General features: G+C 47.7%; 10 protein-coding genes across 10 annotated transcripts; 4 read left to right on the forward strand and 6 right to left on the reverse strand.

Annotated features, from left to right (window-relative positions):
- Window positions 1-33: 33 nt before the first annotated feature.
- EDB93DRAFT_1198813 (adenylate kinase) lies at window positions 34-1,813 on the reverse strand. The gene is made up of 5 exons (XM_041450915.1): window positions 1,274-1,813; window positions 1,102-1,210; window positions 974-1,038; window positions 725-917; window positions 34-665 (listed from the first exon to the last, which is right to left on the reverse strand). The coding sequence occupies exons 1-5, from the start codon at window positions 1,546-1,548 to the stop codon at window positions 363-365; spliced, it is 945 nt and encodes a 314-aa protein (XP_041311923.1). The 5' UTR covers window positions 1,549-1,813; the 3' UTR covers window positions 34-362.
- A 40-nt stretch (window positions 1,814-1,853) lies between these two features.
- Window positions 1,854-3,665, reverse strand: EDB93DRAFT_1120338 (mitochondrial protein). The gene is made up of 6 exons (XM_041448487.1): window positions 3,466-3,665; window positions 3,360-3,414; window positions 3,252-3,309; window positions 2,971-3,196; window positions 2,714-2,917; window positions 1,854-2,656 (listed from the first exon to the last, which is right to left on the reverse strand). Exons 1-6 carry the CDS (start codon window positions 3,515-3,517, stop codon window positions 2,304-2,306), a joined length of 948 nt encoding a protein of 315 aa, XP_041311924.1. The 5' UTR covers window positions 3,518-3,665; the 3' UTR covers window positions 1,854-2,303.
- A 322-nt stretch (window positions 3,666-3,987) lies between these two features.
- On the reverse strand, window positions 3,988-5,688 carry EDB93DRAFT_1219359 (plant expansin). Its single transcript, XM_041451121.1, has 5 exons — window positions 5,284-5,688; window positions 5,135-5,227; window positions 4,806-5,083; window positions 4,477-4,754; window positions 3,988-4,420 (listed from the first exon to the last, which is right to left on the reverse strand). Exons 1-5 carry the CDS (start codon window positions 5,395-5,397, stop codon window positions 4,398-4,400), a joined length of 786 nt encoding a protein of 261 aa, XP_041311925.1. The 5' UTR covers window positions 5,398-5,688; the 3' UTR covers window positions 3,988-4,397.
- Window positions 5,689-7,506, forward strand: EDB93DRAFT_1120349 (scamp family-domain-containing protein). Its single transcript, XM_041448488.1, has 10 exons — window positions 5,689-6,084; window positions 6,140-6,343; window positions 6,397-6,580; window positions 6,631-6,675; window positions 6,726-6,750; window positions 6,806-6,824; window positions 6,880-6,928; window positions 6,988-7,138; window positions 7,193-7,234; window positions 7,290-7,506. Exons 1-10 carry the CDS (start codon window positions 6,081-6,083, stop codon window positions 7,341-7,343), a joined length of 777 nt encoding a protein of 258 aa, XP_041311926.1. The 5' UTR covers window positions 5,689-6,080; the 3' UTR covers window positions 7,344-7,506.
- A 390-nt stretch (window positions 7,507-7,896) lies between these two features.
- On the forward strand, window positions 7,897-10,235 carry EDB93DRAFT_1100421 (uncharacterized protein; the record flags this gene model as incomplete). The annotated part of the gene is made up of 7 exons (XM_041447008.1): window positions 7,897-8,099; window positions 8,157-8,233; window positions 8,292-8,343; window positions 8,400-8,493; window positions 8,545-8,739; window positions 8,799-10,030; window positions 10,082-10,235. 7 exons carry the CDS (start codon window positions 7,897-7,899, stop codon window positions 10,233-10,235), a joined length of 2,007 nt encoding a protein of 668 aa, XP_041311927.1.
- Window positions 10,236-10,593: 358 nt separating this feature from the next.
- EDB93DRAFT_1077389 (S-adenosyl-L-methionine-dependent methyltransferase) lies at window positions 10,594-11,904 on the reverse strand (the record flags this gene model as incomplete). The annotated part of the gene is made up of 7 exons (XM_041445311.1): window positions 10,594-10,805; window positions 10,859-11,168; window positions 11,221-11,308; window positions 11,356-11,376; window positions 11,432-11,515; window positions 11,555-11,694; window positions 11,755-11,904. The coding sequence occupies 7 exons, from the start codon at window positions 11,902-11,904 to the stop codon at window positions 10,594-10,596; spliced, it is 1,005 nt and encodes a 334-aa protein (XP_041311928.1).
- Window positions 11,905-12,052: 148 nt separating this feature from the next.
- EDB93DRAFT_653498 (WD40 repeat-like protein) lies at window positions 12,053-14,658 on the reverse strand. Its single transcript, XM_041456997.1, has 8 exons — window positions 14,456-14,658; window positions 14,282-14,398; window positions 13,722-14,226; window positions 13,515-13,664; window positions 12,777-13,463; window positions 12,534-12,727; window positions 12,349-12,479; window positions 12,053-12,292 (listed from the first exon to the last, which is right to left on the reverse strand). The coding sequence occupies exons 2-8, from the start codon at window positions 14,320-14,322 to the stop codon at window positions 12,186-12,188; spliced, it is 1,815 nt and encodes a 604-aa protein (XP_041311929.1). The 5' UTR covers window positions 14,323-14,398; window positions 14,456-14,658; the 3' UTR covers window positions 12,053-12,185.
- Window positions 14,659-14,673: 15 nt separating this feature from the next.
- Window positions 14,674-16,855, forward strand: EDB93DRAFT_1237998 (SRP54-type protein; the record flags this gene model as incomplete). Its single annotated transcript, XM_041451495.1, has 10 exons — window positions 14,674-14,751; window positions 14,804-14,968; window positions 15,021-15,119; window positions 15,182-15,527; window positions 15,576-15,684; window positions 15,737-15,985; window positions 16,033-16,344; window positions 16,399-16,492; window positions 16,542-16,671; window positions 16,731-16,855. The coding sequence occupies 10 exons, from the start codon at window positions 14,674-14,676 to the stop codon at window positions 16,853-16,855; spliced, it is 1,707 nt and encodes a 568-aa protein (XP_041311930.1).
- Window positions 16,844-17,897, reverse strand: EDB93DRAFT_653401 (uncharacterized protein). Its single transcript, XM_041456996.1, has 5 exons — window positions 17,681-17,897; window positions 17,472-17,631; window positions 17,230-17,415; window positions 16,908-17,171; window positions 16,844-16,877 (listed from the first exon to the last, which is right to left on the reverse strand). The coding sequence occupies exons 1-4, from the start codon at window positions 17,818-17,820 to the stop codon at window positions 17,013-17,015; spliced, it is 645 nt and encodes a 214-aa protein (XP_041311931.1). The 5' UTR covers window positions 17,821-17,897; the 3' UTR covers window positions 16,844-16,877; window positions 16,908-17,012.
- A 142-nt stretch (window positions 17,898-18,039) lies between these two features.
- Window positions 18,040-20,135, forward strand: EDB93DRAFT_653015 (phosphoglycerate mutase-like protein). Its single transcript, XM_041456995.1, has 7 exons — window positions 18,040-18,316; window positions 18,369-18,574; window positions 18,626-19,030; window positions 19,084-19,185; window positions 19,234-19,329; window positions 19,379-19,492; window positions 19,549-20,135. Exons 1-7 carry the CDS (start codon window positions 18,140-18,142, stop codon window positions 19,727-19,729), a joined length of 1,281 nt encoding a protein of 426 aa, XP_041311932.1. The 5' UTR covers window positions 18,040-18,139; the 3' UTR covers window positions 19,730-20,135.
- Window positions 20,136-22,592: the final 2,457 nt, after the last annotated feature.

Consider the following 22,592-nt stretch of genomic DNA (forward strand, 5'->3'; position numbering starts at 1 on the left):
TCGAGTTCGCGCAGTGGGGAAACCAACATTTTACCACCTTTTACCGCCAGTGAAATTGCATTCGAAAGGTATTCTAGAGTGCTCTAGGCTAGGTCTCGAATACTCTAGCCAGGTCCAGATCTGACATAAAATGTCGAAACGTGTCGGTAGCCAACTGCAGTGATCCAATGCTGCATTCCTATCAGTGTAATTGCAGGCGTAAAAATACAATTGATAAAAAACACGGTAAGATGTCAAGAATATTCGAAAGACGTAGTTGAGACGTAGGAAGAACAAAAAAACATGCAATATCGACCCGAACAAGTCACAACTGGCGAAATTGCGGAAAAGCGAACAGCAAAACACTCAACTACGCAACACGGCTAATTAAAGAATTTAGATGGATTAGGCCCATCACCAGCCGCAGCTCGCTTGATAGCTCGCTTCTCTCTTTCCATTGCAAATGGGTCGCTGAGACTATACCGCCGCTTGGCAATGCTTGAAGCGCGTTCCCGAACGGCCGGGAACGACCTTCGCACAACGGCGTCTAGCTGCGGCCAAATCTCGTCCGACGTCTCGCCTTGCAAAGTAACAAGTCGTGCCGATTTGTTGCCTGGTGATGCGTAATATGCGAGGAGGGGCGACGTGGAATCGTAAAATTGCTTGAGGCGGCGAGAGAATATGTCCTGATTAATCATCCGTTGGAACTTTGCTACGCAAACATTTCATTTTTGAATGCACATACAGGGTTATCATCAGGTCGCTTCGTCAATGGTTCACCTGTCTCGTCATCGAAGCCATCCACTTTGGGTCGGTTGTATGACATGTTGTACACACGACCAGATGGCAAATGAACCCAGCGGTCAGATATCCGACTCAGGATGACATTGTCCGCGACATCCAAGTTGACAACAAGACTTAATGGGGTATTTTGGTTCCTGAGGCCCTTAAGTCAATACGTGGCGGCCGACAACATGAGATGAAAATTACGAACTGAAGATAGCTATCAAGCAGTTTGCCTTGACCCAACGTTCGTGGAAAGCCGTCCAAAATCCAATGCTGTTTAAACGGAGCACTAATTCAGGGCCGTAACCATGTGTGAGGGGATTATGATAGACTAACCCTGTTATTGAGTGACTCGAGTTTACTCGCGACTACTTTTAGCATGACATCATCGGGAAGTAAGTTTCCTTGTGCAACGATTTCCTCTGCTTGTCTGCCAATTTCAGTTCTGATACCATGACAAGCAAGGGTCAGCAAAGTAGCCACATGTGACACGTGGAAACTGCCTCACCCCTCCGCGATGTGCTGCCTCAAAAGGTCCCCCGTGGAGAGTGACAGTATGTCATACTTCTTCACGAGGCGGGCTGAGAGTGTTCCCTTGCCAGCACCGGGCTTTCCAAACATGAGCATACGCAAGACTTTGCCGTCATTTTGTTCTGTTGAGCGTAAATTGTTGAGATAAAATGGGAGTGCTTTTGAGACTGATACAGAATGGGAGATGGATCTGGGAGCGGTTGGAGTGGGGGCGATTCGTATTGACGGGGCGCGGGCGAATAGAAAGTTCATGAGGTGGGGAAGCGGGTAGAGCTGAAGACTAATTAATGTCAGGTATATATTCCGCTGGGAAGTATCGAATGATTGTGTTTATTTAATGTCGTTCGATACGGTTAGGATGGTAAATTTGGATTCGTTGGGGGTATTGATACGTACGGACGTACGTGGAGGCGAGATACCAAGTTTCGCTTCAGCGAGAGGAAAAGACAGCGCTAGTGACGGATGTTATTACGTGGGGAAGAAGTCGTTATTTTCAATGATTTTAAGAAGACTGCCATGTCATACCAAAGTAAGTAAGTGCAAATCACGCAATTCAGTCTAGACTTCACAGTGACCAAGTACTGCAACGACATCCAATCATCAGCGCTTTCTAGCACTGGTGTCTATTCACGTCCCAGGAATCCTGTACCACGGTCCAATCTGTTCTTGGAGCTACGTGTGAGACTGGGGTTGGATATACCCCGCCTTCTTGTCTTAATGTACAATAGTCGGCGGTCCTGTACAGATGAAATTTGAGCTCGAGGTGATATTGCCTCCTCCTGCATCTATTTCCACCAATCAGAATCACCATCTTATTCACTGGAAGACTCGGCCATATCTTCCAGAAGTCGAATAACAAAAACACTGGGTCTCCGAGTCTTGCCCGAGTTAAATCTTTATATAACACCCTGTCATGAAGCTAATTTGATATAAAACTAGCGCGCAATCGCCAATAATTAATAGGAGCAAAAAATGTACAGTAGGGAGCATGCAAGGTATACAATGTTCTAGGTGTGTGGCGCCGGCTCCTCTGATTCCGTCTGTGACAGACCAATCAGCTGGCGCATTTCGCGTACACCAACGACACCATGTATATCCTTAGCCGGATCCAAGGAAACACAGATAGCCTCAGCCAAGTGGTCGACATGGATTGGCGGAATCGAGAGCAAGTTCGCCATCGAATTCAGGGCAGAAGGAGTTTTGTCTGCGGCACTGGGGAACACCGACGTGCCTAACCACCGAAGAACCGAAGCAGGCATTGGGATATACGATGGCATTGCGTCATGGACTCGTGCCGATAGACCAAATATCGTGGCTGGAATAACAGTAATTGGTCGGTTGTGCGGATGGTATATTATGCCTAGTATAGAATAGCTCGTTATTTAAAATCGAATGATTGATGCTAAGATATACTTACTGGGACGGACAAACACCCCCTTGTATCCAGGATGTTCTCGTACGATTTCCTCGATTCGCTGCTCCGCCTCCCGTTTCGTTTCAAAATAGCGGGAGGAAACGAGAGGTCGGTTGAAGTCCTCCGCGGAGACATAGACGAAGGGACGAACACGTGAATGTCCAGATACGGGCTTGCTCGCGACAAATGTTTCACACATACGGACAGCTGATAACGCGTGAACACCGCCCACTGAAACGAAGCTGTTCGGAATCACGCACCTGATTCATAATTCATGGTGTCGTAAGCGCTCCGTTGTTCTGCTGGAGGAGCACCGCCAAAGCCCGTGAGGTATTTGATAAAGCCCAATATATCACCCTCGTTCATCTTCTGCTTGTACTGGGTATTATCAAGAAGGGTGCCAACAGTGTGGACAACGGCGTCAACACCAGGGAGAATGTCCGCATATGACTCTGGATTCATAGCATCAGCCTTCCGCCATTCTACCTGTTTGGGGATTGAGTGGACTGATGCGGTTGGGAGGTGGACATGAGGCACGTACCCGTTCTACCCATGCAGGGGTATGGCCTTGTGGAGTTTTGAAAGGTTTTCCAGAAGGGCTGTCGCACCGCGGATGGCAGAATTGTTATAAGTTGCACACATGACTTACCTTATACTGGTAACCTCCATTCCTCGGGCAAGAGCGATCTTACAAACGGCGGAGCCTGCAAAGTCATAAATGGCCTGGTACGACATAAAGAGTTAAAAGCTCATACCAACAAAGCCATTGCCACCAACAACCAGAATTTTCTGAGCGATAGCTGACATGGAGAGCTTGTTTAGAGGTTGTTGTTCATACAAAACGAAGGCAACGTTTGATATTTATGAACTGGGTTGAGCTTGTAAAACCTATATATGGGGTGTTTGCAATTGTTTAGTAAGTATAAGTTGGTGTACGCGGCCGACCGGCGTATCATGCCCGAGTGCATGCCCGACTTACCTGTGCAATCAGCTATCAAGCGGAACCGATGAGCCCTAGTTTTGTCTTACATAATATGGCTAGTAGTATGGTTTCGAGGATAGTATTTATATTAGCGCGTTATTCCTCGCCAATCGAACAATGGATATATCTTTCCGCAGTATTTCAAAGTTTCAAACCTTAAAATCGGATTGAATACCTCCAAAAACTACAGGCCAACTGTAGCCCGCGTATGTTTTGAATACCCCCGTTCCGTTGACATGCGGATTTTGTGCGATGGTAGCACCTAACAATAAATTGACACGTTTTGACCAAAAATGATTTACATAAGATATGTGATTGCGCACTGCGTCATCTATGCACGTGAATATGACATGACTAAGCGACCATAACACTACTGTAGCTAGCTATCAACAATGTATGGAACATACTGCATGCCCCGATATAATAAAAACCTGATAAAAGGAAATTCATGTATATGCGTGATTCCGAGTAATTGTAAAAACCATATAAACACAATGAACATACGTTGCCAGTGGAGAAGATGGGTATTTGATCGTCGGTGTGGAGACAAAGAGCCACCAGGGTCCTTAATATCCTGAACGCCAAGATCAGCTACCACGCTCCAACGGAGCTAGCCCGCCAAAACAAATAACGCATCAATGCGACAAGGAAAGGACTGAAAACAATGAATGATGGAAGGGGAAGACAGTCTCTGCCGAGCGATGTCTAATTAAGGAACTTCCAGACAACTATTAAGGGTCAGGTCAGTCAGGAACATTGAGTAGGCGATTAAGACAAGACCTACTTGGAAGATCCCCGACAGAGAGGCTGTCCAGAGCTTGAAAGGCAGCAACAGAGAGGTCGATTGAGTTCGAGTTTGCACAGGTCGGGCAATCATCGGCAATGGTAACCACAACGGTGTTACCGTTGATCTGATTGGTGATTTGGACCTGTTGGCCGCAAAGAGGGGATGCATTGCCAGAGTTACCATAACGAGACTGATCCATAGCACAGATGAAGTCGGAATCAGAGTGAACTGTTCCACATGCGCCTGCGTTGCCTCCCTGATAGAAGAAAGTTGCACTGTAATGCAAATTTGAGTAAGTGAGCAATGATAAGACAAAACATATTTACTATCCGCCATAGTTATCACTACTGTCACTAGAACCAGTCGAGGGTGCGGTCGTGGATACTACGTCCGAGGTAGTCGTAGTCGGAGCAGGAGCAGCGTTGGCGGGGACAGAAGCACTGCTCGTAGTAGGGGAGGATGCAGGTGAAGCTGTTGGAGTCGATGAGGGACCATCATCACAACCGTCGTCACTCCCACCATTCAATACGGGTTCACCATTGCTGCAGGTGACACCAGAGGGCATCTGGCACTCAGCAGGAAGACTGCTAGCGCTCTCACCAGCCTAGATTGACTATGAGTATAATCAATCCAAGACATACGACATAATACAAACCGCTAGGGGGTGACAGCACTCAGAAAAGAATGGAGAGTTGCGCTGGTCTTGGCACTGGATCGCGAGATACCTACAATGGTAGGTGTCATAGGGCTGGGAATTGACATCAGATCACGAGGACATAGTTCACAAGGGATAGATTGACATACCTCAAGAGCCGAGGTGTCCCAGCCTTGGGGGGCAGTGGCGCGAGGAACGACGAACGCAGAGACTGCAGAGGTAGCGATGAGGGACAGGACGAGTGTTGCAAACGTGGAGAACATGGTGAATAATGTGATGTAAATAGGGGGGAAAAAGAATGCAGATGTGGAGAGAACGGGGGTGAAGACGAGGTGTTCGTGAGCAACGAGTGACAGGACACTTGCAAAGGTCCAACTATTTAAGCAAAAAAAATGGTGTTAGCACGCACAAAAAGCGTGAGTCGGTTGCGAAGAACCGACGTTATGAAAAAGCGCAAGGAATGCGTTTACCTGACGGTAATTGAGAGGAGAAAGAAAGTGGTAGGAGGAGAGACGCGGTTATTACTTCCGAATAAAGTCTTTCAGACTTTTTATCCTTTGTATAACCAGATTAATGGATTCATTTCCCACGTCGGCAGAACGTTGTCCTTCCAATTGTTCCACATGCCTCGCGCGCATACTGGGTACAGGCTTAACTTCTGGTTGTGACCACATGGTGGGGCTAATGAAATTTTGCTGTAAGATCATCATTTCATTAGCAGAAAATTTTCGATGAGTTCTCCGCAGCGGTGCTGCATATACTTGTTGGCCGCTTAAATGTCCCGTGGATGATCAAAAAAAAAATATTATCTTCTCACAAAGGGGTTATCCCGGCACATTCCGGCGTTGTTGTGTCAAGTCATTCTTCCACGACGGACGGTTACTTTCAGGAACATAGCTAAAGCGAAATAGCGCTCTAGTACACCAGCAAAAGAATCTCCCAAGTCATGAGTGCGTTTTTCATATTGAGAATTCTTACCCACCGCCTAACTTCAATTCGTTCAAGGTGAATTTACTGAAAACCCTTTTGCCTCAAGCCATTCGCTTGACACGAATCCCTTTGACGACCCATCTTCAAAACAGGCTGCGCAACAGGACGCCAGTTTTGAGGATATTCGCAGACGAGAACGAGACTTAGAAAGACGTGAACGCGAACTAAACCAGAGAGCAGAGCAAATTCGGACCCATGGACGCAACAATTGGCCACCCTGTAGGAACCAGACTGCGCATCTCATCGCAACTTATACTCATCTTCCATACCAGTTTATCCCCTTATTTACCATGCCATCTCTGAAGAGATTCCAGAGGCTTCAAGACCTTTGATCACTCGCCTGTACCAGCTCTGGCTTGTCCTTTTGGCAACCCTAATCATAAACATGGTGGCTTGCATATGTCTTCTAATTGCTGGTTCAAGCGACGGCGGAAAGGACCTCGGTGGAAGTATAGGGTGAGCAACGTTCTAGTGTGTATTCTCTTCCCTGCTCAATGATGCGTTAGGTACATGTTCATTATCGCGCCTCTGTCGTTCTTGTTGTGGTATAGGTAAGTCATGCATGCTACACCAGGGGTGCCAGAAATTTACTCCTCGTTAGGCCCATATATAATGGTTATATGAAGGTTAGCGTCATTGCAACATACTACCCGCATGTTCTCAAATTGACACATCATGCAGGAGCAAGCGCTTTACTACTGTCCGTCGAACTAAACTTTGATGCTCGATCACGCTAAGCCGCATTTCATTTTCAGACTTCTATTTCTTCTTCGGTGGCTTTCACCTTCTCTTCAGCGTTTACATGTGCGTGTACGCCTCGCAAACCACGACTGTTGAGCTAAATGTGGTTTCGTTCCGTGCAGGATCATCGGGATTCCCAGTACAGGGTCTGCAGGACTAATTCAGACGATTCAGATGTACGCGCAAGGCCACTGGGCTGCTGGTATTCTTGGCACAATCGCCACAGTTGGCTGGACGGTGCAAGGATTAGGAAATGCTTTCTATTACCGTCAGGTACGTTACTCCGTGCAGTCTGCGCGGTAGCAGCATGACGAGAGACACTTGCAGATATGGAACCATCACTCAGCTGCCGGACACACCATGGACAAGGTAATTTATTTTGACATACGCATGCCAGGTTTAGGGTGCTGATGCGGTCCTGCAGGCTAAAGCGGAGCTGGCTTCTCATGGCGCGAAGGCTTATTTCACGCGAGGCTGATTATCATGCTTCCTTCTCGAATAGTACTTACCTGATCATGTGGCAAATGGGTGCATGTACTACTTACCTCTCCGATCACGAACTCTTGTACAAATCTGAGCTATGATCACTGCACAATGGACGGTCTTGATTGATCGGATCAATGACACAATTTGTGAAACAACTTGAATATCATACTACATGAAACAAGAGAAAAGTTGAGCCTCCGCCCTTGCTTCCGCCAGTGAAAGGGTCTGAGTAAGCTGAGTTTGAAAATTGAAGATTGATCTAAAAGCGTTCATCTTCACTTGTTTTCTACAACCACCACCTTGGTTAGTCTCATCATCCATGTTTCTGAGTGTCGCGTGCTAACCAATTTCAATAGCCTAAAAGACCAAAAAATATCATAAAAAGACTTTAGAAAAAAAAAGCGGTTACCTTGTTGCCTCCTGTGTACGTTCGTCTCTTCTTATCATCTCCGCTCATCTTGTTTATCAGTCCGCATCTTCATATCCGTGCAGTCGCAGAAAAAGTCCTCAAAGCAGTAACGACCCCAAAACCCAGAAAACCAAATATGTCTTCATCTTCTGTTCCCGAGACCGTTCCTATGGTCCAACCCGAGCCTGCACCTGCCGGTTCAGCTCCTACTCCATCTTACAACCCTCAGACTTCGGTCACATCCTCTCCTTCTGCTTCGCTTTATGTCGGTGAACTGGACCCTACCGTCACGGAAGCCATGCTGTTTGAGATCTTCAATATGATCGGTCCGGTTGCAAGGTGCGTGTTTTGGTTGCTTGGTTCGATTAGCTTCTGAAGTCTCGTGGCATGTTCCAGCATCCGTGTTTGCCGTGACGCGGTGACGCGTCGTTCCCTCGGATACGCATACGTTAATTATCTAAACACCAGTGATGGTACGTCGATTACAGTGGCCTCTTTCTTGGATTGGTTTTCTAATCTAATCTTATTAAGGTGAGCGTGCACTAGAGCAACTCAACTACTCGCTTATTAAGAACCGCGCGTGGTAAGTAACCTTCACGTCATGAAAGCATAGAGCTATTACTCACAGTGCTATCAAAGCCGTATCATGTGGTCACAGCGTGATCCCGCCTTGCGCAAAACTGGCCAAGGCAACATCTTTATTAAGAACCTTGACGAGGCTATCGACAACAAGGTAAACTTTCACGCCGGTATTGCTTTGTCAGCATTTAACAACTTATTACAGGCTCTTCATGATACCTTTGCTGCCTTCGGCAATGTTTTGTCGTGCAAGGTTGCCACTGACGAGCAGGGTCGCTCAAAGGGCTATGGTTTTGTTCATTATGAGACTGCTGAAGCTGCCGACACTGCCATCAAAGCTGTCAACGGCATGCTGTTGAACGACAAGAAGGTGTATGTTGGTCACCACATCTCTCGCAAGGTTTGCATCAATCGTCAAAACATGTAAGCTCTCACTTAACTCCGCCCCTATTTTTATAGGAACGTCAATCCAAGCTCGATGAGATGAAGGCCCAATTCACCAATTTATATATCAAGAACCTTGACCTCGAGGTCACCCAAGAGGAGTTCGAGGAGCTCTTCAACCGATATGGTAGTGTGACTTCCGCAGTCATTCAGGTCGATGAAGAGGGCAAGAGCAAGGGTTTTGGCTTCGTCAATTACGAGTCGCACGAGGAGGCCCAGAGAGCTGTTGACAACCTTCACGATACGGAAATCAACGGCAAGAAGCTCTTCGTTTCCCGTGCTCAGAAGAAGGCTGAGCGTGAGGAGGAGTTGCGCAGGTCTTATGAGCAGGCGAAGATGGAGAAGCTCAGCAAGTATGCAGGCGTCAACCTTTACATCAAGAACTTGGAGGATGACGTTGATGATGAAAAGCTTCGAGCTGAGTTCGAGCCTTTTGGTACCATCACCAGTTGCAAGGTCATGCGTGACGAGAAAAATACTTCAAAGGGTTTCGGGTTTGTATGTTTTTCATCCCCGGACGAAGCTACCAAGGCGGTTGCAGAGATGAACAACAAGATGATTGGCTCCAAGCCATTGTATGTCTCTCTCGCTCAACGCCGCGAGGTTCGCAGGCAGCAATTGGAAAGCCAGATTGCTCAGCGCAACCAGATCCGCATGCAACAGGCTGCGGCTGCTGGAATGCCAGGGCCTGCTTATATGGGTGCTCCCCTCTACTACCCTGGGCCTGGCGGTTTCCCTCCTCAGAGTCGCAATATGATGGGCTATGGTCAACCTGGTATGATGCCTCCACGTCCTCGCTACCCTCCTAGCAATGGCCAGGCCCCTACCGGTATGCCTATGCCTGCTTATGGCGCACCTCCTCAGTTTGGCATGCCTGGTTATTCTCGTGGCGGTCCTCGTCCTCCCGTTGCCCGTGGACCTGGTTCGTCCCCTACTAATCCTAATGTTCCCCTGCCGCGCGCCAACGGGCCCCCGACCAATGGTGCTGTTCCTCGCCCTGGGGCCCCCCAGGGCGGTGCGCCTCCCTCTCGTCCTGGTGGTGCTCCTGTTCCTGGTGCTCGCAGCCAGCAGCAATATAAGCTCAATCCTCAAACCCGCAATGCTGTTGCCGCCCCAGTTCCAGCTGTTTCTCCCCCTGCGAGCGCTCCTCACCCACAAGCCGATGCCATCCAGGCTGCCATGGCTAATGCATCTCCTATGGAGCAGAAGCAAATGCTCGGCGAGATCATTTACATGAATATCCTGACGTAAGTTATCACTTATTCAGTTGCGCACTGCACTGACATTGCTTATCGTAGTTCCCAGCCTGAGCTGGCTGGTAAGATTACTGGCATGTTGTTGGAGATGGACAACGCAGAACTCTTCCACCTCCTTCAGTCCACTGATGCTATGGCTGCCAAGGTCAACGAGGCCCTCGCTGTGCTCCGCGATTTTGCAAAGGATGAAGCTTGAGCACGGCAGAAGCATGAGGTGTGGCTTGGGACGGTTTAGTTGTTTCAAGATATTGTTTTCTGGAGCAGATTTTCGGCTCGTCCTTTCATTTCGTTTACGTGCTGTGTGGCATGTTTATCATCTGCGACTGCTGCCTCTTCGTCATCGCTTTTTCTGTATGTCATAGGTATAGGTGGTGGTCAGTCCTTTGTGTACTTTAATAAAGGAACAGAGGTGATATGCTTGTAATGCGTGCATGTGTGATTTCTCTTGCCTTCACTACGTATCCGTCGTGCCAATGATTAACATGCAAAAGTAGGATACATGAAGAGCTATGGTACTTTTCCAACGCCCGGTGATAAGGAAATAAGAAAGGGAGTCAAGGGAGTTTTGCCTTCTTGATTGCGTGTACGATGTGGAGGCGCGTGGAAGCTCGGACTAGTGGGTAATATAGATCCTGATGGGCTTCTTCAATCAGTTTCTTTGCTTCCCAGTCCCGCATCCCAGAAGACAAGAAGAGAGGCTTCATCGCAGGAAGCATGATGTCATAGTTCATCCACGCTAGCTGCCCGATACTGAGAGCAACAGGATCTGTAACAAATCGATAAGCTCGAAGAAGCTTTGGCATCGAGATTATTTGATACCCTTTGGCCAAAACCCTATTGGAATGTTTCCTTCCTGTGAGACAATCCTATCGAACGCCCCGGTCGATGCAACGAGGTTAGAGAGTTCTGGAGGAATATTAACATCGATGCCTTTATCACGCAGGCACCTCCTATAGGTCTCCCACAGTGTGAACCAGCCACGCATTCCGGACGGCTGTCCGGAGCGCTTAAAATGTGAGGCTGATTTCTCATCCGCGATTGGTTCAGTGTCAGGTTCAATCAGTATGACAAGTCCACCTGGGCGAAGCATCCGTGCGATTTCATGGAGAAATCGAGGATAATTCTCTATCTGGGATTCGTGAGTCAGGGGGGAACCAAACTACTGGGATGGTATTGCTCACTCCCGTGTGCATAAACCGCGCGTGAATCACGTCGAAGTGCTCGCTCGGGTAAGGTAGGTAAAACTGATCCAAATCACACAGCTCAAACCTGATTTCGCGTTAATGACAAAGTACTTCTGAGAGGGGAAAACTCACGTGCAGTTGGCAGGCACTTCACTGGAAAAAATGTTAGCCAATATCCCGCGATGGTATGATAAGGTGTATGAATTACCGTGGTTGAACGGGAGCAAGGTCGATACCTATGACTTCCGCTGAAGGAAATTCATCTGCAATGTCGATAGCCCTGTCATAGATACTGGTCACCGACTAGCAGAATTCCCAGCGGAACACCTACCAGAAACCACCTCCCGTACCCAAGTCAAGGACACGACAACGCTCTTGTCCCTCTTTGGGTCTCAGTATGTCAGCCATGGGGCCAACATAGTTCTTTCCATCGAAGAGAAATTGTATCGTCTTGTGCTGGAGCTCTGATCGCTGGAATAGGAACAAGTTTATCGCACAACGATGCTATATCGGATAGGGAAAGAATCTAACCCTAACTTCTTCCTCGTCGGCGGGTAGCATATACCTCGAACTGAGGGCATTGAATCTCCTGCCATGGATTTGACGAAAGAATTGGGAGTCATCCTCGCCAACATACGTAAGTTGGTTGAGAGGGAAGATTACGGGATAGTTGAGACGCATGAGCAAGCACTAGTGGACTGAATTCAAGAAAGTAACATGGTGCTGTGGAAGGAGTATTCCCAAGTCTTATATCTCAATTGAAAGGGATAACGAGATGGCACATAGATGGCATCCATGTGTGGACAACGATGTGATTCTCGCTGCGGGTATACCGCGGAACTTGAATGAGGATTTGAAATAGCGCAATCCTAATCCTATTTGGCAGGACCAGCTCAGGTTTCTTCATTGAGCCGAGCTGTCGTAAATCTGGAGATGTGAATGTGATGCCAAACTCATGAACTTTATCGTATTGGCTTGATGTCATGCACAAATACGGTACGCGTGGAATCCCCATGCCACCCACGGTTACTGCTAGCACTCACAAGGAAACGACCACCCGGATCTACAACTTTAGAACGGTCAGTTGACAGGGCACGTATATGTATTCAATAGGATAGCACGTACGCATCTGAGAAACATAGCCCCCGTGATGACCTGGAATTATCTTGAATTGGACTCCACCCCTTGATTTCATACTTCCGTCCACTTCACCTGCCTCTACGGCATTCCACAAACGGATATTGTCTATCGATGCACTGGTACGCGGAACCTCAACTTCTCATCCTTGTCAACGTCACAAGCAAACTTACCATGCGATGTGGCGGCCATCAGGGAAGGGAACCACACAAGAAACAACACCCGAACTCGGAGGATTACGAAGACTCTTTAGTAGTCTTGGTGTGCAATTCGGCCCAGAGCAACCGAGCAGTCGGACATCCCAAACATCAACTGTTCCATTTCGGCGTCCAGCATAAATATGCGACCCGTCCGTGGACCAACAAGCCTGAGGGACCGCTTTAAGAACGCGATATAGTTGAAATCTGAATACGTACAGAAACACACCAGGGTGGAGTCTTTTCACTCATCCACAGTCTCCCCACACCTGTTCCTGGTGAATTGACTCGTTTGTCCCAAATCATGATCTGCCCGTCGATTGCCGCAATCATTAGAATATCTGGAGAAAAAGTTGCACTATTGGAAGCATTTAGCAAGGGTGGAGCATTTTTCGGAGGCGCAACAGAGCTTTGAGGTGATCGTGATGCCTGCTGTTGGCCAGAGTTAGGTGCCACCTCAGGGACGGCCAGGTTCGACTTATTGCCCGCAATCGAGCCATCCCTTTGTGGAACCTGAGAACGTAACACCCCGAATTCGTCAGAAGGTGGGTTCTCGTCGTCAAATTCACCATCAGCATCTGGTTCACCATCAAACAGGGGATCATAAGAAGCATCAGATTTAGCATCCGCGTCTTGCATTTTGTGGCTTGAAAGAGGATCGATAGAAACGCTGGGTGATTGCTTGAGTTGAGTGTCAGTGATAGGGACCGGTGGCTCCGCGTTGGCGGCCCTGGAAATATCGTTCTCCCTAATAGGTTGTGATACTGAGTAGGAACCATAGCTTCCCGCGGAGGATACAGGGTCGGAATAGTATGGGGAAGCGAGCGGTCGAACAGCAATAGCAACAAGCTGCGCGCCGTGGGCAATAAACTTTCGGATTCCTTGCCCAGTATTCAAATCCCATTGCTGAATACCCTCAATCAAGTAACCACTGGCACCATTAGAATCATAGCTTACATTGGCTTCACCATCCCATCCTGCGCTGAAAAAGCCTTTCTCGTCATAATCAATTGAAAGAGCTGATATAGGTCCTCGGTGTCCGTTCGCCAGGACATGAACTAAACGGCCCGGATCATGTCGTACTGTAAAGAGATTGATGTGGCCACGCTGCAGAAGTTCCCGATTCAGTGCTAACGGCGAAAATATGCTGTTTAGAAAGCATACGTTAGCTCCTCCTAGAGCCCAAATTGCATCGGAATGCATTGCTAAACTATAAACGGGACATGGAGAAGAATGACCCATTGGGGGGTATCCCGATTGAGGAACAAAATCTGGGTTTTCCCACCAAGATCGTATCTGACCGGCTTTCATGTTTCCCTCGACGACGTTGCAGTGGTGTCTTTGCGGTGCTGTTAGTGTGGTCTTTCCATTTACGGTTGCGAATACATCGTAGTCACGAATAAATCCGTCATCCGAACCAGTAAGGAGGTGTGTCATGCAGAAGGACGAAGCAAGTGCATGTGTAGGCACCGGGTGGGGTATGGCACCTATTGCTTCCACCGTGAAAGTTCGCGGTGGTAGTTCGCTGTGAAATCGGGGAAACGCTAGGAACTTCTTTCGAACACTTGCAGGGGATGGTGAACGCTGGTGAACTTGAGGTATTACTGGTGATTTGTCACAAGCATAAGCATGCGATACGATAGACACGGAACTTGGAAGTCTGGCGTACCTTTGGGCGGTTCAGGGGTTGGTGGTTTGGGTGAAACCGAAGCTGATTTACTGACATCTGGTCGGACGACGGCAACAGACGGCGAAGAGGTTCCATCTAGATGGACTCCAACAGGAGGCTCTGACTCGTCTTCGTCGTCTTCGTCATCTTCTGAGTCGTCCGAAGGGGAGTCCTGCAAACAAAATGTGAAAAGCTACTAGCAAATTAATTAGGGTGAAATGCTATTTACCTCGTCTGCTTCTGTTGCTTCATCTACGCCGTTGTCCAACGCACCAAGAAGATCCTCGTCGATATCATTCTCTTCTTCAGCATCGCCGTCCGTTGTTCTTGTGTCGAATTCAAGGTCATCGATAGTTTCGCCTTCAGAGTCGCTGTGAGCCATGTTGTGATCAATATTCCCACGTGGCGGCAACTTCACGATCATACCGTTCCTCAGCTGCTACTGTCATGGTTCTCGCTGACCTTGGCCGTAAACTTAATGCTGCCCTGTCATCACTCAATAGAGCACCTGTCGTTGACGAGAAGGCACGTCTGCTCCAAATTCACGGATACTTCCACTAACCGTACTGTCGCACAGGTACTAGATGCAACACTCAAGGAGATCACAGCTGCACTACTAGAATCGGATGTGAATGTCAAACTAGTCGCATCTCTACGACAGAAAGTAAAGGTAAAGGTAAAGGCAGCTCTGGATGGCTCAGAGAAGTCAAAAGATCCTAGCCGGAAGAATCTCATACAGAAGGTCCGCACGCTTGTCGAATATTATACCGGTGTTTACACCATTTGTCACTCAGGCCGTCTTCGATGAGCTAGTTCACTTGGTTGATCCAGGTGTCGAGCCATACAAACCAAAGAAAGGCCAACCGAATGTTCTTATGGCTGTAGGTCTTCAGGTAAGTACCTCTCCCTTCCATCGTACAGGTATCCTTTCACGCCCATTTCCAATAATTTCAAGGGAAACGGGAAGACCACCACATGCACAAAACTGGCCGTCTACTATCAAAAACGTGGTTTCAAATCATGTATCGTCTGTGCGGACACTTTCCGCGCTGGTGCTTTTGATCAGACCAGACAGTCTGCAACCAAGGCCAAAGTAGCCTACTTTGGTTCGTACACTGAAACAGATCCAGTAGCTATTGCAGCACAAGGTGTCGCGAAGTTCAAAAAAGAGAGATTTGAAGTGATCATTGTCGACACATCTGGTCGTCACAAGCAAGAATCTGAACTATTTCAAGAAATGGTACAAATCGGAGAAGCCGTCAAGCCCAACATGACTGTAATGATCCTCGATGCCAGCATAGGTAATTCTGCTCTGTGCTTCAATCACGGCCACTGAATTTTGGCTCCAGGCCAGGCCGCTGAAGCACAGAGCCGGGCGTTTAAGGAGAGCGCTGATTTTGGTGCCATCATTGTCACCAAAATGGACGGCCATGCGAAGGGTGGAGGTGCTATCTCAGCGTATGATCACGTTCAATAACCGCTGGGGTTCCTGACTTCTGACATGGTTTAGTGTCGCCGCAACGAAGACCCCGATCATTTTCCTTGGGGTTGGGGAACATCTACATGACCTGGATCGATTTTCACCCCAGCCGTTCATATCTAAACTTCTTGGATTGGGCGACATGCAGGGCCTCATGGAGCACATGCAAGATCTCGCCACCCAAAATCCAGATAAACAGAAGGAGATGGCAAAAAAACTCGAGGAAGGAAAGCTCAGCATAAGGGACTGGAGGGAGCAAATACAAAACGTGATGAACATGTAAGTTTTTGTTAAGGTTCATTTCGTAAACATAAACATTGCCCCAGGGGACCAATAAGCAAGATCGCCTCGATGATACCGGGCCTTCCCCAGGAATTGCTTCAAGGTTCAGATGAAGAAGGTTCGATGCGAATGAAGCGCATGATCTATATTACTGACAGCATGTCATCGGCCGAGCTTGATTCTGACGGCTCGTTATTTATGGAAATGGGAAAAGACGGTAAACCGGTAGGACTCACATGGAGAGTCACACGCGTGGCAAAAGGGAGTGGCACGAGTGTGCGGGAAGTCGAAGAGTTGCTTTGTCAGTACAGGATGATGGCCAACATGGCCAAGCAAGCAGGTGGGAAGAATGGATGGTACGCCGGATCCAATCTTCGATTGAAAAGTAATTGGCTAAGTGACAGCCACAGGTTACAAGCGATGCAGAAGATGCAAAGCGCAGCAGGGGGGCGTGGGCGTGGAGCCAACGGCATGCCTACCCCTGCACAGATTCAAGCGATGCAAGTGAGTGGACGATTTGTCATTATAGCGGGGTTTGACCGTTCCCTTCTAGCGCGCAATGCCTCCAGGGATGCTACAGCAAATGCAACGGCAGTTAAGGAGCGGTGGTGGTATGCAGGAGATGATGAAAGCCATGATGCAGGGTCAAGGCGGTGACCAATTTGATATGGAAGAGATGCAAAGCAAGTACTTTTTTCTGATCAATTACCATGTGCTAATCTGTCGATCATCATCACCCCAGGGATGATGGGACAGATGAACAATGGTCTCGGCGGCCTTGGAGGGTTGCCTGGTATGGGAGGTGGCATGCCAAACCTCGCGGATATGTTTAAGATGATGGGCATGGGCGGCAACGCTGGACGATGAATTATCCAATAAAGTTCAGGATGTACGAAATACATGCCACTTCTTTGCCAATACGTTGCTAATGCAAACCTAATGCAGACAACCGTGATCAGATGGTTATTAATACAGTATTGGTCTGTTCTATATCAATCAAGGGTCGTGCCGTGGGCAGTGCGGGTCACTTGATGGGTCTTACGAGGTCTTGTTCCTTGTTTGCTTGCTTACTCCACTCCTTCTTGCGGATGGAAGCCGCGTTTTTGTTCCCGAATATGAATGCGGAGGTGCGCTTGTCAGCTCCAGTCTTCTCCGAGATCACAGATGGCCCCGCAAAAAGAAGCTAGAGACCCCAGATCGTGTTCGGATACTTTGCTAATAAAAACATTGAAAACACATACCACCCATAGTCCAAATAACCCAACAAAAGATGACCCTAGAAAAATGAAGTTGCCAAGAGAGCCAACATCACTTTTATTGTAAGAAAGGAATGCCAAAAGAACCGAGGCAGAGGTCACAGGCACGAGGAGTGGATGGGAGTTCACATGCTGACCGTGCTGGAAATCGATTGGCGAAGTATTTGGAATCTGTGAGTGCCCATCAGTGAAATTGGAAGCATGCGGTCTATTGCAAGACTTCTCACCGTTACTACCAGAGTGAGTGCGACTGCGCCCATCGTAATGCCTAGTTGTGCCGCGAGGAAGGATTCCAGGGGTGAGAGTAGGGTTCGTCCTCCTGATGGTTCTGCCATGAAGAGGAGAAACCTTGGGAACAGCATCAAGCTTGTAGAGAAGATGATAAAGCTACAATGTTTCAATACAATAGTCTCGAAGAGGTACTAGCAGACATTACATCGCCGCCGAAAACCAAGCCCAAAGACAAATCGCTCCGTCTTGACGTGATTCATCAACCGAGCCTATATCAGGTCCGTTGTTTGAGTGAGCTGTACGTGTTCTGCCGGAAAAGTCATCAAGTTCGATGTCGTTGGACATTAAGCAAGGTTGGTCCAGGTGATTTGTATGAACTTAACTTAAACCCTATTGCCTTTTATAGTACATCCCTCAAAAACTAGTACTGGAACAAATCTTAAAGCTACTTCAGCCAAACTAAATTATGATGGACCCTACGAACTTAAATGAGTGCCATCTCAGTGATATGACGTATTTTGAGGACGTATTTTGTCAACCTTGAGTATAATATACCCAGGGAATTATGGCGAGCGGAAGTCAACGTGACAGGCGTGGACGAATTCATGGTAACCAATAGAAGTTTGACAATTACAGCCAACTCACGAGTCTCGACTCTCCCGGGATGCGTACGCAGGCAATTCTAAGCCTCCTTTCATCTACGTCTTATGTCCTCAACATCACTCACAATGTTCTGAACCATCTTGGCAGCATTTCCCCGTATCATCGTGCTAGTCACCACGATGCTTCAGAAATCAAGTCAAATCTCCCTGTCGACTGCACCGTTGACCAAGTAATGCTCGTGAGTGTAGTAATAGACAACGCATATAAACGGTAGGCTAATCACAAAGTAGATGCACCGCCATGGCTCTCGTGGTCCCATTGGCGAGCACAGATATATAGAGCAGTTGGTTCAGACACTCCATGACGCAACGGATGTTATCCAGAAAGTAGAACTGCCTCACGAGCTCCAGTTTCTGAGAGCAGGGTATAATTTCAGCCAGACACCACATGTTTTAACTATACTTGGGCGCAAGGAACTCTTTGATCATGGAGTCGAGTGAGTGAGATTCAATTTCATGTGAAGGCAGGAATTGTAATAATCCGCAAGGTTCGCATTGAAATACCCACACTTGACAACCGACGTCATCTTATCTAGTGACTCCGGTCGAGTAATCGAGTCTGCACGTTGGTTTGCGTTGGGTTTTTTCGGACTGGATCCAGATGTGCGCATTGTGACTGTCAATAGCAAACATGATCCAGTTTCTTGGATCACTCCTGCACCAGGACCAGCTTGTCCCAAGTTCGACTACAGTTATGGGAAACAGGCGACATCAACATGGAGCAAACACTACCTGCCTGTAATTACTGATCGCCTGAACATGCTTCTACCTGGAGTCGGGTTCACTGAAGATGATATCCATGGGGCTTTGTTTGCTTGTGCCTATGACTTAGCTTCCCATGGTACTTCTCCATGGTGTGGCATTTTTCGACCTGACGAACTGGCTGATTTTGAGTAAGACTGGTTGATTAAACATGCATAGCTTTCTGAATATCATTATTATCAAGGTATGAGAGGGACATCTTAATGGACGCTTCGTGCGCCTATACGTTGCCAGATAACATAGGCCCTCTCGTGGGGACAGTGTTTGTAAACAAACTAATTGAGCGGTATGCACGTGTTTCGTATTTCACAACACAATTTCACATTATCCGCAGCTTGACAGATTCTAAAGGAGGCAGCCGCCCATTATATCTTGAATTCGGGCACGATGTCACAATTTTACTCGCTCTATCTGCTTTGGGTTTAGCAAAGTAAGCGCCGTACTCATCCGCGGGGACTTTTACGCTGACAATTTTCCAGAGATGATCCACCCCTGTCCCCCGACGAGCTACGTCCTGGGCGGAAGTTTCGGGTATCTGAACTTACACCATTCGCCGCCAATATGGTTTGGGAAAAATTCACATGTACAAGCTCGTCAGTATTACACTATTTCAATAAATCCATGCTTGAAATGCTTATATTTCCTCCAGTTACGATGGACCTCAAATTCGCCTTATCTTGAATGATGCCACGATGCCCTTGACTATTTGCGGCCAAGGCATGGATCCTACATTTGGGACTTGCTCCCTCGATACTTTTGTCAATGCGAACCATTACAGCACAAGCATTCGGTTCCGGGATAAGACCTGGAACGCGACTTGCGGGGTTTAGATCTACCGACGCAGTATAGATTCTTCTTGCCATTACACTAGGTATTTCTGTTCCGCGGAGGCCGCAATTTAATTTCAGCACAAGACAGTCTGAGGCCATTGCGACTTGTCCGAAATTTCATTTTGGAATTACATCACTTTGTGGAATGGGTGATATCCTGCGGTGCTCACCAGGTTTCGCACGTCTGGAGTTCCCCCCGAAGATGCTGGGTTCTGGGTATGAACTAAGGGGTGGTGGAGCAGTAGGTGCTATATGTGTTGGCTGAACTCGAACGTCGACCATGCTCGTTAGTCCTGAAGGAGAGGTCGATGTAGGGCACGTTCCCGGATTAGTCCGACTGTCCATCAGGTGCATGTACTGTCAAGTATCAGGGAATTCGAAGTTTCACGCCAGCCGATCTATTTCAGAATGCTAACAGGTCATGACACGTCGCTCACATCTCGCAACCGAGGAGATTAAAGTACTTCTGGCAGGTGTGGATCACAGAGACATAAAGACGATGACTTTCTCAAGAGACTCCGAAACTTGACTACGTATCGTGTGCACTGTGCCTACTGCTGCTCACAAAAGGCAGAATCACCTGGTGATTACAGTATCGATCGAGTAATGCTTGTATGACTGAATTTCTCCTTGCAAAGAGCGAACATCTGACGTAGTTGCAGATGCACAGACATGGCTCTCTTGGACCTGCTGGCGCCGGAGAGGCCCTGATTAACTCTCTCCTCCAGATGCTGAGGGATTGTCACGATGCTCTCCAGGATGCTGATCTTCCCGAGAACTTGTGTTTCCTCCAGACTTGGAAGGGATATGAGTCACATCTAGATCCAGAAAACCCGACCATCATCGGGCGTGGGCAGCTCTTCAACCATGATGTGGAGTATGCTTATCCGTCCTTTGGTTCTGTCGAGCTGTACCATCTATATTCGGGTTGAAGTATCCGGACTTCACCACGGGAACACTACTATCCAGAGCCCTACACAAAGAGTGGTCGACTCCATGTGCTTTTTTGCTCAAGGACCTACTCACAGTCCATGATATACCCGGTCCAGTGTCTTGGAGCAAGTTGTACCTTCCTAAAATCACCGAGGGCTTGAATGACCTCGTTCCTTCAGGCGTTTCCTTGAATAATAACAAGACACGTGGGGCTTTGTATGCATGTCCATATGACCTGGCTGCAGGGCATGCATGAGTCACCATGGTGTGATGTTTTCTATGCAGATGAACTTGCAGGTTTTGAGTAAGGCTATTTGAACATTGTAGCGCCGCGACACTGACGTATCATACTCAGATATGAAAATAGATCTCCTTATGGTTGCAATTATCGGATACCTGGTGCCCAAGGATGTCGGACGTGTCATGGGAAGTGTCTTTGTTGACTTAATAGGAACTGATCAATAGGTACGTTCTGACCCATATGAAGATAATTCCCCAAAAACACATGCAATAGATTTTCCAACACTAGTGGGGAAGCCCAGTTCCTCCGAGTCTTCCTCGAATTCGGACATAATTTACTACAAAGTGCCCTGTAGCACTCTGCAGCATACGATTACATGCTCGCCATAGTCGGAGGTTCCATCTCATATATTCATCAGCAGGGTGCTGCCCAGATGATCTGGGAACGCTTATGGCTTTGGACGCCAGTTGAAGTTGTTTGTTCGGTCAGTATATACTAGCCCCTTTGCTCGTATCTTATCTTCTACAGCATCGCCGAATTCCATACACTCATCCACGTTTTCACTTGTCCGACTGTTCGTTAGTGTCGACTGTCTACTGTGAGTCTCCCAGTTTCATTTGTAAAGAGTCGTAAGTGTTCCTTCATTAGAGCTGCAATTTGTCAACACATTCACCGTCAACATTCGATGGACCTCAAATTCGACATTGTGCAGAAACCAAGAAAGATCACCGATTTGGAACTTGTTCGCTGGATGCATTCACAAGAGCTAATATATTCAGTACCGACATCAAGTTCGACGATGATATATGATACGTGGCAAGCGGCCTGCGGTGCCAGTATGGACGTGTACCACATGTACAGTACCAGTCCTGGAATCATCAGCAGTCCTTGGAATACTCGATCCATGTGCCTGTTTCGTGTAAAAATCACATCCTTGCTCGCGACTGCGAAATTTGATACCCAGTCAGCAAATTGAAGTCAGTCAACAGCACACAGCTCAAGGTCCGCCTTCTTTCCGCGCATGACTTATCCTGTTCAAAGTCCAGTGCGCTGCAAACAGTTGTAAAGCTGGGAGCCTCCTCTTTTCAAATTTTATGTCCATTTGGGAGTGTGCTTTATGGAGGCCGTAGTATAAGGGCCCTACTTCACGAATGCATTTCCAAATTGTCAAATCTTGCCCTGATCAGTGGGACGTGCCATACCAGTCCGCTGGCGGCCATTATAGAATGCATTTGTCTAAGGTGAAATGACCTTAGACATGCGCAAATGCGCAAGGTATATTTGTTCTGGTCAGCTTTCTGCTTAGCAGGTATGATACGCAAGCCCCGGACCCTTTTCAACTAAGCGTACGGCTTTCAGTACGCTACCAAAAAGCCATACTTTGAACGTTCGAGATTCAGACGAACAAAAGACTGCACCATGTATAAAAAGTTTGAGATCTCCATGGCTCGCTCCTATAAATTATGCGTCCTTCCGCCTGAAGGCAATTCCCTGTTACATCTAAAAAGCAAAATAGGCATTGAAAAGTAACGAATAACACAACAAGAAGCAACACAATAACAGACATATCATGACCAACCCGAATCTTGACCCCAACCTGTTGTATTTTGTATCATCGCAGCCCGTTGAGGGTTCATTCCTGGAGGGATACCAGGTAGTGGTGGACCTGAATATGCGGGGGTTTGGTAA

This window comes from Suillus bovinus (assembly GCF_016758785.1).
Source record: "Suillus bovinus strain UH-Sbo-P2 chromosome Unknown EDB93scaffold_5, whole genome shotgun sequence".
NCBI lineage: Eukaryota > Fungi > Basidiomycota > Agaricomycetes > Boletales > Suillaceae > Suillus > Suillus bovinus.